The following is a 16,287-nucleotide window of genomic DNA, read 5'->3' on the forward strand; positions in this document are numbered from 1 at the left end:
GGACAGCAAAGGGTGGTTAGAAAGCTCTGCATATGGTGACTGCTCTGTGCTGAGGTTTTTCTCCAGGGACAGAGTGGAAAGCCTTTGTGCAGGGAATGACAGACAGACAGACAGACTAATGATGCCTGGTTGGGGACCGGTTGTATCCAGGGATCGGAAATAGGCAACAGGATACAAGTCCAGCCTTTCACCTATTGACGTGGACGTCGGCTGAAACGCGCCTCCGGTGGCTTGTCTCTCGCAGCGCACAGCTGGCTGGTGGCCCGTGGAAAGCAGCCGAGATGGGTCATCGGTGTCCAGTGGCTTTCCACGCTCTGACTCTAGAGAGTCCTGTCCTTCTGCTGGTTGGCCGTTCACTCCCTCCAAGTCTCCACACTTCCCCTGCCCTCTGCACACCTGGCCTTCCCCTCTGCCCCTACCTCCTCCCTTCACTGTCCCCTCTCCCGTCCTCCTCCCTTTGCAGCTAATCCCCTCCCGACAAACCAAACCAACCAACCCAATCGTGGCAGGCCCAGGTCATTTACAATCCAGACCCCTGCTCACTCTGCTTGTGTCTTACTCCCTCCCGCAGCCTGCGCCTGTCTTGCTTAGACAGTGTGGAATGGGGCTTCGGAACAGGGGCTGTCCTCTGTTGCTTAGACAGTACCCAGAGCAATGGGCCCCCATCTCAGCTGGGGTCCATAGGTGCTGCTCTAATATACAGAAGAAATCATACGAACAATTTAGGGATAAGGAGGAGACTTTAGTGGGGGTACAATGCCCCAAATCTTCCTACTGCAGAGTTTTTTGCACCTTCCTCTGAAGCAGCTGATGATGGGGGCCGTCAGAGGCAGGATCCTGAGTTTGCTGGCACATGGCTCGGTTCCGAGAAGGCCCTTCCAATGGGGACCGCTTATTGCCTCAAGAGGACCTCTCCAGAACAGAGCTCATGCAGCCCGTGCACACAAGGTGGGGAAGGTCGCCCTGCTGCTTCCTGGGCAGCAGATCTTCTAAGGGCTAATGGAGCAATGGTGGCCCTGATTCTCCTCTGGCTGACTCCAGCTTTACACTGGAGTACCTCCATGGACTTCAGTGGCTACTGCTGATTCGCACCAATGGAAGTGAGCAAAGACACAGACCCTCTTCCTCTAAAACTGCCAGGCTAGTACCTTTCACAAGGACCTAACATTCCTTCCTAACAATTACAAAGAGAAGGGACTGTGGGGAGTTTCACTCGAGTCGCGGCTACTGTTTCTTCCACGGCAGCTCCCCAGACTGGAGACGCTCTTTGGATAAACAGAGCATTTCAACCTCTCAGGCGCTCTTACTTTACCAGCGCTAAATTCAGACAAATTAATACTTAGATGCTTTGTGAGGCTAGATCAGATTCAGTCTGAATATTATACCTAACCTGGCAGGATCCAGTGTAGAACTGGACCAGACTCAGGGCAAGAGAACGGAGAGACCACCCTCAAAGCATGACAGAAGAGGAAAGTGCATGCCGTCAGGGAATAGAGGAAGCTCTAATTTGAAGAGCTTCTTGCATGATGAAAGTTGAATTCCAGAACTTAATAGAGATCAATTACAACACTCACGGCACAAAGTATTATTTCTCCATTCTCTGCAGATCCCAGCATTTGTGCACGACTCTGCATAAGCCTGCAGCCCATTGCATAAGGACACTGTCGGCTCCTTCGTGTGACACATGTCGTAAACACAGTTTTCCAAGAAAATCTCTGGAGCTACTTTGGCGTGACAGTCCTTGAAGATACCTATGTTAAGTCAGGAAAGAAACAGAATCACAGAAGGGAAGATGGAAGAAGCCGAGCGGTGCCACTAACCATCCCCTGTCATGGCAAGGAGTCAGTGCTCCCTGGCCAGTGTAGGCTGACCAGCTCGCTAGACTCAGCCAGACCAAACCTGGAGCTGAATACACCCAAACACTGATGAGATTTGGCTCAGTTTGGCTTAGGCCTGTCTCTACCATTTGCAGGGTAAGTACAACGTCACTCAAAGCGGACACCCTTGTTCTTGATAGAGAGCTAGCAACGCCCTGGTAGTTACTGTTTCCGGAGGAGGGAAGGCCTAAAGCACTTCAGCTACCCCTGTAAGAAAGCGGGCAATGGGGACCACCACACTATGTCTCTGCTGCAGCAGAGTGGAAATTAATGGGAGCTCTGTGTGGGCAGGAGCGGCAGAACGAGGCCCTTGAAGTGCAATGCCCAAATAATCGTCACATCCTGGTGCCATCTCAGTGCATGATCCAGTCCGAGCAGGTAACTCAGGGCAACTTCTGGGGCTTCTAGTTCAGCTTTTCGCACTGGGGGCCATACACATGTCCCTGGGGACTCGGGGCCGTGGTCCCAGGGAGCGAGGTCGGGACGAAGGCAAGGGCAGGCTGTCATTGGGAGTGATTTCAATCAGCTCGCCCAGGACTCAGCCACGGGCATCGTACCTGTCGGGTCGGTGATCATGCCACAAGCTGTGTCCTCCCTCGCTTCGCTCTCCAGCTGGGGGTCACAGACCAGCACTTGGTCAGGGGAGCATCTGGCAAGAGAGAGAAAAGTTTCTGATGAATGTTTCTTTATCTCCCCGGGCCAGATCTGGACAGGACAATTCCACGTCTGCCCAGCCACAGAGCAGAATCCAGGCTCCCTGAAAGGCTGCGTTCTGCCCCCACCTCCCCCACCACAGGAGGGGGCTCCCATTCCCGCACTGGGCACCTTGGGGTGCTCCACGACTCAGACGGAGTTGAATGAGGGGTGGAACACGCTGCTGCGGGAACCAGTGGATCGGTCCGGCTCCTGACTGGGACAGCAAGTGACCTCCCACCCACCAGCAGGTCTTCCTGGACTGGGGGACAGCAGACCTGCGAAGGCAGATGGTAGCAGGCCAGCCACTCACCGCCTGCTTATGCTCAGCTGGGGAGGGGGCTCTTGGGTGTACGGGAGAGGATGGTTGTGCTCAGCCCCAGGAGGAGCCGAGGTGGTGGACCCCTGGATGGGCGCCCTGCGGCTGAGTAGGCAGCACGCTTTCCTAGAGCTTTTGTAGCAAAGACCCCTGATTAGCGTCCTGCTGTACGTACATGGTGTTATTCTCTGCCACCAGCCAGCTCTCTCCAAGCTCCGTGGAATCTCCTGCAATGCTGCCATTCGGCTTTAGGTTGTCATCCTTTGCATCGCCGTTGTAATTACCTATCCAAAATGAAAACCGTGTAGATTACTTGAAATTCACAACTCCACAATGCACACTGGCGTGTGGTTGTCAATCACATTTTAATGAACCGGCTAGCGTGTATGTGCACCAGTGTCCACTCCGGGAAGGAGTACGAACTGCTCCCTACGCGGCTCAGACACCGCACTGCTCACAGCTGAGGAAGATTCCATGGGAGATTAAATGGTAGGGGTCTGTGAGTTTGGAGCAAATGGTTTGGCGTTCCGATTGTGTCAGATCACACGGTGACTCGGGTAAATGGGTGACAATACAATGAGAACTAACCCGCACCCTTACACTCAAATTCTATCATTTCCGAGGCTTAGAAGCCCTGGGGGTAACACTCAAGGAGACGTCATCCCATGGGGAATTTCCAGTCCATCCAGATCCAGGGAGAACCAGAAAACTCACAACACAACCTACTCTTACAATTTAATTCCAGGTGTTTAATTCCAGGTAATTTAATTCTGTGCAGGTGGCTGGGTGGCGTTGGTGGCCCCTGACCTACAGGAGGTGAGAGTAGATGATGTGTGGTCCCTGCTGGCCTTAAACTCGAGCAGTCCAATTTTCAAAGCTCAATTTTCATCCCAGAGAAATGTGGATGAGCCTCTGATAAGCATCTGGGCTTCCGGACTGTTATTCCACGTATCGGGGTCCATTGGCCCTTTAAGCCTAGAGGCAGCCAGAAGACCCCGTTCCAGGAATACAGGAAGGAACAAAGGCAAAGGAAATGGCCTAAGCCAGAAGCGAGGAAGAGGTCCTAGGGAATGAGTAGTTGGATGGGAAAACCCAGGACGCTGCCCCTGTAAGGGACCGAGCCTGGGAGTCCTGTAGTGCAGAGCAGGGCAGGGCTCCTCTCTCTTCCAGCCAACTGCCTTCTCCCTCAGAACAGGGAGAGGCTGACAGGAGAAGGAAGCCAAAGCAAGAAGGCTGAGCTCCAGCTGTGAAGGACTGGGAACAGTAGTTTCCCCAGGAGCAGATGGGCACAGAAGGAGAGCCCCGGATGTGGAAGAAGAATCATAGAATCACAGAATATCAGGGTTGGAAGGGACCTCAGCTTTGCACTGTTTCTTTTTAAAAACTAGCCCCAGACGGGGGTGCGCATAGCCACAAACTACACCATCTGCTCAAGAAACTCCCTGAAAAAGCACAAGAACAAATCCGCAGAGACACACCCCGAGAACTCCGACCAGGGGTATTCTGTCTGCTACCCAAGATCCATAAACCTGGAAATCCCTGACGCCCCATCATCTCAGGCATTGGCACCCTGACAGCAGGATTGTCTCGCTATGTAGACTCCCTACCAGCACTCCCAGCTATCTTCGAGACACCACTGACTTCCTGAGGAAACTACAATCCATCGGTGATCTTCCTGATAACACCATCCTGGCCACTATGGATGTAGAAGCCCTCTACACCAACATTCCACACAAAGATGGACTACAGGCCGTCAGGAACAGGATCCCCGATAACGTCACGGCAAACCTGGTGGCTGATCTTTGTGACTTTGTCCTCACCCATAACTATTCCACATTTGGGGACAATGTATACTTTCAAATCAGCGGCACTGCTATGGGTACCCACATGGCCGCACAGTATGCCAACATTTTATGGCTGACTTAGAACAACACTTCCTCAGCTCTCGTCCCCTAAGGCCCCTACTCTACTTGTGCTACATTGATAACATCTTCATCATCTGGACCCACGGAAAAGAAGCCCTTGAGGAATTCCACCATGATTTCAACAATTTCCATCCCACCATCAACCTCAGCCTGGACCAGTCCACACAAGAGATCCACTTCCTGGACACTACGGTGCTAATAAGGGATGGTCACATCAACACCATCCTATACCAGAAACCTACTGACCGCTATGCTTACCTACATGCCTCCAGCTTTCATCCAGACCACACCACACAATCCATCATCTACAGCCAAGCCCTATAATACAACCGCATTTGCTCCAACCCCTCAGACAAACACCTACAAGATCTCTATCAAGCGTTCTTACAACTACAATACCCACCTGCTGAAGTGAAGAAACAGATTGAGAGAGCCAGAAGAGTACCCAGAAGTTGCCTACTACAGGACAGGACCAACAAAGAAAATAACAGAACGCTACTCGCCATCACCTTCAGCCCCCAACTAAAGCCTCTCCAACACATCATCAAGGATCTACAACCTATGCTGAAGGATGACCCATCACTCTCACAGATCTTGGGAGACAGGCCAGTCCTTGCTTACAGACAGCCCCCCAACCTGAAGCAAATACTCACCAGCAACTACACACCACACAACAAAAACACAAACCCAGGAACCTACCCTTGCAGCAAAGCCCGTTGCCAACTGTGTCCACATATCTATTCGGGGGACACCATCACAGGGCCTAATCACATCAGCCACACTATCAGAGGCTCGTTCACCTGCACATCTACCAATGTGATATGTGCCAGCAATGCCCCTCGGCCATGTACATTGGCCAAACCGGACAGTCTCTACGTAAAAGAATAAATGGACACAAATCAGAGGTCAAGAATTATAACATTCAAAAACCAGTGGGAGAACACTTCAATCTCTTTGGTCACTCGATTATACACCTAAAAGTGGCCATACTTCAACAAAAAAACTTCAGAAACAGACTCCAACGAGAGACTGCTGAATTGCAATTAATTTGCAAACTGGATACAGTTAACTTAGGCTTGAATAAAGACTGGGAATGGATGTGTCATTACACAAAGTAAAACTATTTCCCCTTGTTTATTCCCACCCTTCACCCCCCCCACTGTTACTCACACGTTCTTGTCAACAGCTGGAAATGGCCGACCTTGATTAGCACTACATAAGGTTCCCCCATGCCCCCGCTCTCGTGCTGGTAATAGCTCACCTTATCTGACCACTCTCGTTACAGTCTGTATGGTAACACCCATTGTTTCATGTTCTCTGTGTATATAAAATCTACCCACTGTATTTGCCGCTGTATGCATCCGATGAAGTGAGCTGTAGCTCACGAAAGCTTATGCTCAAATAAATTGGTTAGTCTCTAAGGTGCCACAAGTCCTCCTTTTCTCATAGCCACAGTGGGTGCTCAGGAGGGAAGCAGCCCTGATACATCCCTGTTGAACCTGCTGAGCTTCAAGTATTGCCAGGCTTGTCTCCTGGCAATCTAACTGGTCTCTGCTTGCTTCAGAGCGGAGTTTCTCACTCATCACCCACGTGTGTTAACCTGGAGTCTCCTTTGCTGTGTCACTAGATCAGAACTGGGTCTCTTACATGCATCAAATACATGTCTCTGACCTCTCTCTTCCGTCTTGCTGGACTCTCAAGGGCTCGCTGCGATTTGTATCCTGCACGGCACCCAACATTTGGTTACGCTTGACAAAGAATACCAAAGAATTGTGGAGATTAAACATGAAAAGGACATACACTGGGTTATCTACTCCATCTTCTCGGCTACTTCAGCACTGGTCCCCAGAGGACCATTTTCTAATGCTTTGTCTTGCAGCAGACCCACCTTCTACTGCAGCTGGACAACTAAAAACAGCTCTAAAAAGAAGGCTCAGTGATCAGAGAAGCCTTTGCCTGTGCTCGGACTGTGACTACGACAGTGCGGAGACAGTATGCTTCTGCGAGTGCAAGGAACAAGAGAGCACAGCAGAAAAGCTCAGGACGGCTCCTAAACAGGGACCTGGAAATCTATCCTGACCCACAAGAAGGGCCTGAAAGTTTTATTCTCATTTCCAAGTTGAAAGAAATGAAAAGCACAGATTAGGCCGAAAAGCCCCAATCAAAGAGGGACAGACATGCTTCAATGCAAATAAGAGAAAAAAGATACGAGGGGACCTGGACCAGAGGCATCCAGGGTAGGACTGCGATAATATTTAGACTGCAGCTTATGAATGTGTTGAATGTGAGATTCCTCTCCTGTTAAAAATGACATCTGTAGTTGTCATTTCTGACACGAGAGTTAACGCCTGGGTAACCAGATTTCTTGTAAGTTACATTTGCCAGGTACCCGGACAATGATGGTTCCTTCAGTCCAGTGCCCGACATCGCAGTCCACACAAGACAGACTAGATTATTCTGGGATAAACAGAACATGGGACAAAAAAACCAACCAATCCCCAAACTGCATGATTCACTGAAAATCTTCTGATCGTATGACTTGACGGTACTCAAGAACAGGGATACTCACCACACAGGCCACAGAGCTGGCCCTTGTAACAACCGGACACTGAGACCTCCACATAGTGATTGCCGTCAAATCTGACCCAGAGACCAAAATCAGTTTCCAAAAGCACGTAGCGCCCGCTGATCTGGACCTTGATCTTGTTTTCAATCACCACGGGCAGGTTCCTTCTGGTGCCATTCACCTGAACAACACGTTGGGAAAGTCTGGTCACGACTAGGTACCCCCATAATTCCCAGGGAATCGCCCGTGAATAGTCTAGCCAACGAGTTCACTGGCAGGAATGTTCTCATTCACACTGGGAATTTGGAGGAAATCTGACAGAAAGTTCACAGAAAGCCATTTTCAACTGCCAATCCTGAGTATTCTCCGGGGAAGCCTCATTCTAAGAAGCACACCCAACCAATGAGAAAACAGAAACTCACCATGTGACCTTTACGTCCAATCAAATGTCTCAATTTTTGCAGGTCTCAGTTTAAGCATGTCAGATGATTAAAATACTCCTTTTAAATAACATTTCACTTACAGTCACTTTCCTGTTCTTCAGCAAGGAAATCTGAGTTCCATAGACATCCACGTGCACCGACTTTACATAGGAAACTTTGGTATTGGAGCCCCTGTGCTCATTGGTGGTGGACACGTCAAAGGGTGGAAGCCCCCTGGAGCCGTTGCACACTTTGGAGAGGGTGTAAGTGCAGTTTCCCATGAAATGGTGAACTCTGCCATCAAACGTGTAGTAATGCGGGTCCCCTGAGGCACTGCAGGTGGCACGGCCTTAAAAGGAAGAAACGTGGATTTATCCCCTGCAAATCCCTCCCACGTAACTGCACCCCTGTCACCTGCGCTCCACCGAGCACTTCATGTTGGTGCGCACTTCCTGCTCACGCCACTTCAGAGCTCACAGAAACAGCATCGACCGGGAACAGAGTGGGGAGGAGGCAGGCAAGCTGCCCCATCCCTAAATGCCATTGTGCTGTAACTGGAAGACATCTGCGAGGTTCCCTGGAAACTCAGGGAAGTCGTCCTCCCTGACGTGGGTCTTGATCTGGTGATGCGGAAACTAGGCTGAGACCTTCCAAACTCATTTTCCCTTCTGATCGGGGACAAGATCTGAACCCTGCTCTCACAGGGGGAGTGGGCCTCGGGAAGAAGCAGGAGTGGTCACCGTCAGGTCATATGAATTTCTGGCAGTGCAGATCTCGAGAGAGGAAGCTCCCATGTATCGCAACCCATTTCGCCACTTGAGAAGCTAAGTGACGAGCACAAGGCTCCACTGCAAGTCAGTGGCATCCCACGGAATAATAACGAGATGACGTGACTCCCTGTATCCTGCTTTCACCAGAAGTGACCACTTCCTTTTACAACCAATACAGTGTTCATGTTCCTCGGCTATGCCCAGCAATGTGATTTCTGAACACCTAGGAAACTGACAATAGCATTGTGGTTGCGTGAAACCCACTGGAAATATCTCATGGATTTTTCAAACTCTGTTACCTAGAAATGGAGGACACAGAACCAAAAATTCATTGTTAAAGAAGAGCACTCTTGGTCTACGTTGAATCTCAGCTCTAACGCTAAGGCCTTGGTTCTAAGTTGGAGCCAAACCCAGAAGAGACGTAGTAAACGGAAGCATATAAGATGTGGTTAAGTGCCTCTGAGAAGAGTTCGCAAGAGTTTGCTCTGTCCGCTCTGACCCCGAGCACTAGGGCAATCCCCAGGTTGTCCTCCAGCAAGACTCAAAGGCTTAGACAAACCTGCACTAGTTCCACACTTGGCTAGAGCTACCAGCTGCTTTACCATTTGTAAGGTGAAAAGGTTTTGGGTCGCACCGATGGAATAACTCTACCTGGGGGACTGGTCAGCATTACTGTTGGACTTGCCTTCCTAAAACATAAATGTGGAGTTTTCAAACAGCTATTAGGGTGGGAACGTAATCTGCAGTCAGGCACCAATTTCTCACCCCACATGTGAATGGGGAGGAGCTTTGTCCAACACGGAGGAACCCACGTTACCTGTCTGACAGGGCTCTGCTGTCGTTGGAGTTGCTGTGGTCGGGGAGTTTCCTGGCAAAATATACAAAGGAAATAACATGAAGAGGTTGGTCACTCTGTTCTGTGAGGAGTAGACTAGGACGACTCTTGAACAGTTTCCTCTTGGACTTTAAATGATCATGTGATCAGGAGAAATGTGATTCGACAAAGACTGAGCGCAATCTCAAAACGTAATAGCTCTTAAAACGCCTCACGATAAACAGACGGAACGTGTCTTTACCACCTGCCCCCCAACTCCACCCCCAGTCCTCCTCTGTGAGTAGAGAGAAGGATTTAGTCTCAGCCACAGTCTCCTAGCAGATTAACCTGTGCTGCTTATTGTGTGGGGCGGAGTGGTCTCCGAAGCAGGGCTTGTTCCTTGCACTGTTGTAGACTCTAACGAGATGATCACAGCATTGGTTGGTGAGGGCCAGGAACCCAGCGTGAGGTTCAGTAACATACACGGTGGGAACTGGGGACCCTTCTCCAAAATGAACCGTTCCGCCTCCCAGATGTTACGTTCTTTGAAACCTCATCTGCACCCAGCCACCGAGTTCACAGCCCACCAGGAAATGTCCAGGAGATTGAGGAAGCACTGAGAGATCCACCTTACCTGATGGACTGGTGCCTACTGCAGTTGGACTTGAAGTCGTCGAGGCGTCTACTGGAAAAAGACACAAAGACATTCACGTTGAGAGGCTGTTCATGCTGTTCTATGAAAAGTTCTATAGGATAACCCTCGGAAGCTCTTTTTTAGACTGCAGATGACCACGTGTGAGAAATGTGATTCTAGAAACACAGAGCACATGACATGTACCCAAACAGCACCCAGCATCCAGAGACACGTCATTCTCAGAGACGCCTGTCATGCAAAACACCTGCGACCTGGTAGCTCTGCCAGAAAACGGAGAAGAGTGAATGTGCCCGCGGGCTCTCTGCACCGTGCAGATGACCTGTGTCTACCCCTGCGCGCGAGTACTTTGCAAGAGCAACTTAGACTCTTGGTAGTTTTTAATTTGCCTCCCCCCCGCAGCCCATTGATACTTTCCTAAATCAACCCCTTTGAGTTCAACGTTTGCATTTGTGGCATTGGGTGATTTGGGGCTTGATTCTGCATTCCCTACTCAGGTCAAACTCCAGTGATCCTGCAAAGGTCTATGCCAGCTCCACTCCCACTGCAAGGGAGGGAGCTCCGTGATGGCAAGATAGGGGATTTGTCTTTGACTGTCTCTTTGCACTGGCAAGAATCAGCCGTCAGCTCCTTCCTGTGCCATCACATAAGGGATAAAGTATCTGGAAAAAGTCCTTCTGGCCCAGAAAGGTCTAATTACTCAACTCACATCTGGAATCATTTTCAGGGAGGACTCACCAGTGGGGTAACAGCCCAGCTCCCCGTCCTGAACACCACAGATCTCCAGCGGTCCACACGCCCAGCCTGTGCAGGTGATGTTGTTATTGCTGTTGCAGGTGCAGTGCTCAGTGCAGGCGTCGTGGGTGAACCAGCTCTCACCCAGCTGTGAGAGAACGGAGAAGCACTTGACTAGATAATCGTAGAAAGTCTATCGACTAGTGTCACCTACGTGCGGTGCTTTGCAAACTCTGGGTCCTGCCCCAGTCCTGGGTCACGGAATGGAAGGCGCTGGGTCGCGGCACCTCTGGCCAGCCCCCCACCGGGCTGTTAAAATGCCGTCGGCTGTGCTTTTCGGCTAAGGCCGGCTAGTCCCTACCCATTCCCGCACTGCGCAGCGCCCCCACAAACTGAGTGCGGGGGTGGGGAGCGATGCCTGTGGGCGAGAGCCACGCAGAGCCGCCTGTGTGCCTCCTCCTAGGAGCCAGACATGCTTCTGGATGTTTCTGGGGCCCAGTGTGGTCTGCAGTGCCAGGACAGGCGGGAAGCCTTCCTCTGCACCCCAGCTCCGCTGCTCACCAGGACCTTCCGGAGGTAAGCCCGTGTCCGAACCCCGTGCCCCAATCCCCTGCCCCAGCCCTGAGCACCCTCCCCATACCCTGCATCCCAAACACTCTGTCCCCGACCCCACCTCAGAGCCTGCACCCCCAGCCGAGAGCCCTGAGTCCCTGCCACACCCCAACCCCCTGCCCCAATCCTGAGCCACCCCCAAATCCGGAGCCGTCTGCTGCAGCCCACAGCCCTCAGCCCCAGCCGAGAGCCTGCACCCCCAGCTCAGAGACCTGACCCCTTCCGCACCCCAACCCCATGCCCCAGCCAGAGCCCCATCCCGCACCCTGAACCCCTCATTCCCGGCTCCACCCCGCAGCCCTCACCCCCACACCCCAATCCCCTGCTCAAGCCCTAAGACCCTCCCACACCCCAAACCCCTCATCCCAGCTCCGCTGCGTCGCTGGTATCAACAATTTTCTTCAACTGGGCCACAAAAACAAGAGTTTCAAAACTCCTGCCCTAGTGGATAATCAAAGGAGTTGAGAACAGTTCAATGCCTTTGATACTCTCCATGCTACGAGCTCCCTCCTTAGTGTCCCTCCCTGAGACACTGTGGCCCAGGAGAAGGTGTCTGGGACTGGGACACTTGAGACCTGCGTTCTAGTCTCAGCACTGGCCTGCTGGATGAGCTTACGCAAGCCATTTGACCGCTCGGTGCCTCAGTTTCCCCTTCTGTAAACTGGAGAGAATGATACCGACCTCCTTGGTAAAGCGCTTTGAGATCTGCTCTTGACAAGAGCTAGGAATGGTTATTATTTACATGAACAATTAGATCCACACAACCTACTGACCTGAGCCCAGAGGAAGTTAGTCTCTCTTCATTAATTATGATCAGTTACAGTCACAGTGAAAGAATCTGGGGGTTGTTGTGTCTGTGTCTAGGTGCGCGGGTAACTTGCCTGATGATAGTGGTTGTTGCCATCCACACAACCGCAGCTGCTCTCCGGCACACAGGTGTCTCCACTCAGAACGTAGCCTTCGTTACAGAAACAGCCTTCCACTGGTAAGGAGCTGCAAGGGCTAAACGCAGAGGGAGTCACGCAGGTGGAAGGACACCTGCTCCCACAGCTCTTGTACTGGCTTCCTCCCGGACAGGAGATTGCTGCAAGTGAGAAGAAAAACCCACATCACTGAAAGGAAAAGATCCCAAAGCAATTCTCTTAAAACTTCCCCTCTTTGTTCCAGGACAGCAAAGGGTGGTTAGAAAGCTCTGCATATGGTGACTGCTCTGTGCTGAGGTTTTTCTCCAGGGACAGAGTGGAAAGCCTTTGTGCAGGGAATGACAGACAGACAGACAGACTAATGATGCCTGGTTGGGGACCGGTTGTATCCAGGGATCGGAAATAGGCAACAGGATACAAGTCCAGCCTTTCACCTATTGACGTGGACGTCGGCTGAAACGCGCCTCCGGTGGCTTGTCTCTCGCAGCGCACAGCTGGCTGGTGGCCCGTGGAAAGCAGCCGAGATGGGTCATCGGTGTCCAGTGGCTTTCCACGCTCTGACTCTAGAGAGTCCTGTCCTTCTGCTGGTTGGCCGTTCACTCCCTCCAAGTCTCCACACTTCCCCTGCCCTCTGCACACCTGGCCTTCCCCTCTGCCCCTACCTCCTCCCTTCACTGTCCCCTCTCCCGTCCTCCTCCCTTTGCAGCTAATCCCCTCCCGACAAACCAAACCAACCAACCCAATCGTGGCAGGCCCAGGTCATTTACAATCCAGACCCCTGCTCACTCTGCTTGTGTCTTACTCCCTCCCGCAGCCTGCGCCTGTCTTGCTTAGACAGTGTGGAATGGGGCTTCGGAACAGGGGCTGTCCTCTGTTGCTTAGACAGTACCCAGAGCAATGGGCCCCCATCTCAGCTGGGGTCCATAGGTGCTGCTCTAATATACAGAAGAAATCATACGAACAATTTAGGGATAAGGAGGAGACTTTAGTGGGGGTACAATGCCCCAAATCTTCCTACTGCAGAGTTTTTTGCACCTTCCTCTGAAGCAGCTGATGATGGGGGCCGTCAGAGGCAGGATCCTGAGTTTGCTGGCACATGGCTCGGTTCCGAGAAGGCCCTTCCAATGGGGACCGCTTATTGCCTCAAGAGGACCTCTCCAGAACAGAGCTCATGCAGCCCGTGCACACAAGGTGGGGAAGGTCGCCCTGCTGCTTCCTGGGCAGCAGATCTTCTAAGGGCTAATGGAGCAATGGTGGCCCTGATTCTCCTCTGGCTGACTCCAGCTTTACACTGGAGTACCTCCATGGACTTCAGTGGCTACTGCTGATTCGCACCAATGGAAGTGAGCAAAGACACAGACCCTCTTCCTCTAAAACTGCCAGGCTAGTACCTTTCACAAGGACCTAACATTCCTTCCTAACAATTACAAAGAGAAGGGACTGTGGGGAGTTTCACTCGAGTCGCGGCTACTGTTTCTTCCACGGCAGCTCCCCAGACTGGAGACGCTCTTTGGATAAACAGAGCATTTCAACCTCTCAGGCGCTCTTACTTTACCAGCGCTAAATTCAGACAAATTAATACTTAGATGCTTTGTGAGGCTAGATCAGATTCAGTCTGAATATTATACCTAACCTGGCAGGATCCAGTGTAGAACTGGACCAGACTCAGGGCAAGAGAACGGAGAGACCACCCTCAAAGCATGACAGAAGAGGAAAGTGCATGCCGTCAGGGAATAGAGGAAGCTCTAATTTGAAGAGCTTCTTGCATGATGAAAGTTGAATTCCAGAACTTAATAGAGATCAATTACAACACTCACGGCACAAAGTATTATTTCTCCATTCTCTGCAGATCCCAGCATTTGTGCACGACTCTGCATAAGCCTGCAGCCCATTGCATAAGGACACTGTCGGCTCCTTCGTGTGACACATGTCGTAAACACAGTTTTCCAAGAAAATCTCTGGAGCTACTTTGGCGTGACAGTCCTTGAAGATACCTATGTTAAGTCAGGAAAGAAACAGAATCACAGAAGGGAAGATGGAAGAAGCCGAGCGGTGCCACTAACCATCCCCTGTCATGGCAAGGAGTCAGTGCTCCCTGGCCAGTGTAGGCTGACCAGCTCGCTAGACTCAGCCAGACCAAACCTGGAGCTGAATACACCCAAACACTGATGAGATTTGGCTCAGTTTGGCTTAGGCCTGTCTCTACCATTTGCAGGGTAAGTACAACGTCACTCAAAGCGGACACCCTTGTTCTTGATAGAGAGCTAGCAACGCCCTGGTAGTTACTGTTTCCGGAGGAGGGAAGGCCTAAAGCACTTCAGCTACCCCTGTAAGAAAGCGGGCAATGGGGACCACCACACTATGTCTCTGCTGCAGCAGAGTGGAAATTAATGGGAGCTCTGTGTGGGCAGGAGCGGCAGAACGAGGCCCTTGAAGTGCAATGCCCAAATAATCGTCACATCCTGGTGCCATCTCAGTGCATGATCCAGTCCGAGCAGGTAACTCAGGGCAACTTCTGGGGCTTCTAGTTCAGCTTTTCGCACTGGGGGCCATACACATGTCCCTGGGGACTCGGGGCCGTGGTCCCAGGGAGCGAGGTTGGGACGAAGGCAAGGGCAGGCTGTCATTGGGAGTGATTTCAATCAGCTCGCCCAGGACTCAGCCACGGGCATCGTACCTGTCGGGTCGGTGATCATGCCACAAGCTGTGTCCTCCCTCGCTTCGCTCTCCAGCTGGGGGTCACAGACCAGCACTTGGTCAGGGGAGCATCTGGCAAGAGAGAGAAAAGTTTCTGATGAATGTTTCTTTATCTCCCCGGGCCAGATCTGGACAGGACGATTCCACGTCTGCCCAGCCACAGAGCAGAATCCAGGCTCCCTGAAAGGCTGCGTTCTGCCCCCACCTCCCCCACCACAGGAGGGGGCTCCCATTCCCGCACTGGGCACCTTGGGGTGCTCCACGACTCAGACGGAGTTGAATGAGGGGTGGAACACGCTGCTGCGGGAACCAGTGGATCGGTCCGGCTCCTGACTGGGACAGCAAGTGACCTCCCACCCACCAGCAGGTCTTCCTGGACTGGGGGACAGCAGACCTGCGAAGGCAGATGGTAGCAGGCCAGCCACTCACCGCCTGCTTATGCTCAGCTGGGGAGGGGGCTCTTGGGTGTACGGGAGAGGATGGTTGTGCTCAGCCCCAGGAGGAGCCGAGGTGGTGGACCCCTGGATGGGCGCCCTGCGGCTGAGTAGGCAGCACGCTTTCCTAGAGCTTTTGTAGCAAAGACCCCTGATTAGCGTCCTGCTGTACGTACATGGTGTTATTCTCTGCCACCAGCCAGCTCTCTCCAAGCTCCGTGGAATCTCCTGCAATGCTGCCATTCGGCTTTAGGTTGTCATCCTTTGCATCGCCGTTGTAATTACCTATCCAAAATGAAAACCGTGTAGATTACTTGAAATTCACAACTCCACAATGCACACTGGCGTGTGGTTGTCAATCACATTTTAATGAACCGGCTAGCGTGTATGTGCACCAGTGTCCACTCCGGGAAGGAGTACGAACTGCTCCCTACGCGGCTCAGACACCGCACTGCTCACAGCTGAGGAAGATTCCATGGGAGATTAAATGGTAGGGGTCTGTGAGTTTGGAGCAAATGCTTTGGCGTTCCGATTGTGTCAGTTCACACGGTGACTCGGGTAAATGGGTGACAATACAATGAGAACTAACCCGCACCCTTACACTCAAATTCTATCATTTCCGAGGCTTAGAAGCCCTGGGGGTAACACTCAAGGAGACGTCATCCCATGGGGAATTTCCAGTCCATCCAGATCCAGGGAGAACCAGAAAACTCACAACACAACCTACTCTTACAATTTAATTCCAGGTGTTTAATTCCAGGTAATTTAATTCTGTGCAGGTGGCTGGGTGGCGTTGGTGGCCCCTGACCTACAGGAGGTGAGAGTAGATGATGTGTGGTCCCTGCTGG

The 16,287-nt window shown here is 51.8% G+C and overlaps 1 protein-coding gene across 1 annotated transcript in view; it reads right to left on the reverse strand.

Annotated features, from left to right (window-relative positions):
- LOC311525769 (IgGFc-binding protein-like) overlaps positions 1-16,287 on the reverse strand; it is a gene marked incomplete at both ends in the record, with an annotated part of 148,490 nt that overhangs the window by 39,505 nt on the left and 92,698 nt on the right. Inside the window, 12 exons of the mRNA XM_084638109.1 lie at positions 1,575-1,751; positions 2,435-2,526; positions 3,065-3,173; positions 7,384-7,561; positions 7,904-8,151; positions 9,390-9,440; positions 10,021-10,071; positions 10,777-10,921; positions 12,267-12,469; positions 14,126-14,302; positions 14,986-15,077; positions 15,616-15,724. Coding sequence (XP_084494235.1) covers positions 1,575-1,751; positions 2,435-2,526; positions 3,065-3,173; positions 7,384-7,561; positions 7,904-8,151; positions 9,390-9,440; positions 10,021-10,071; positions 10,777-10,921; positions 12,267-12,469; positions 14,126-14,302; positions 14,986-15,077; positions 15,616-15,724 — 1,632 coding nt within the window. The remainder of the gene's footprint in view (positions 1-1,574; positions 1,752-2,434; positions 2,527-3,064; positions 3,174-7,383; positions 7,562-7,903; positions 8,152-9,389; positions 9,441-10,020; positions 10,072-10,776; positions 10,922-12,266; positions 12,470-14,125; positions 14,303-14,985; positions 15,078-15,615; positions 15,725-16,287) is intronic.

This window comes from Lepidochelys olivacea (genome assembly GCF_965140295.1).
Source record: "Lepidochelys olivacea isolate rLepOli2 genome assembly, chromosome: 9".
NCBI classification, from domain to species: Eukaryota; Metazoa; Chordata; order Testudines; family Cheloniidae; genus Lepidochelys; species Lepidochelys olivacea.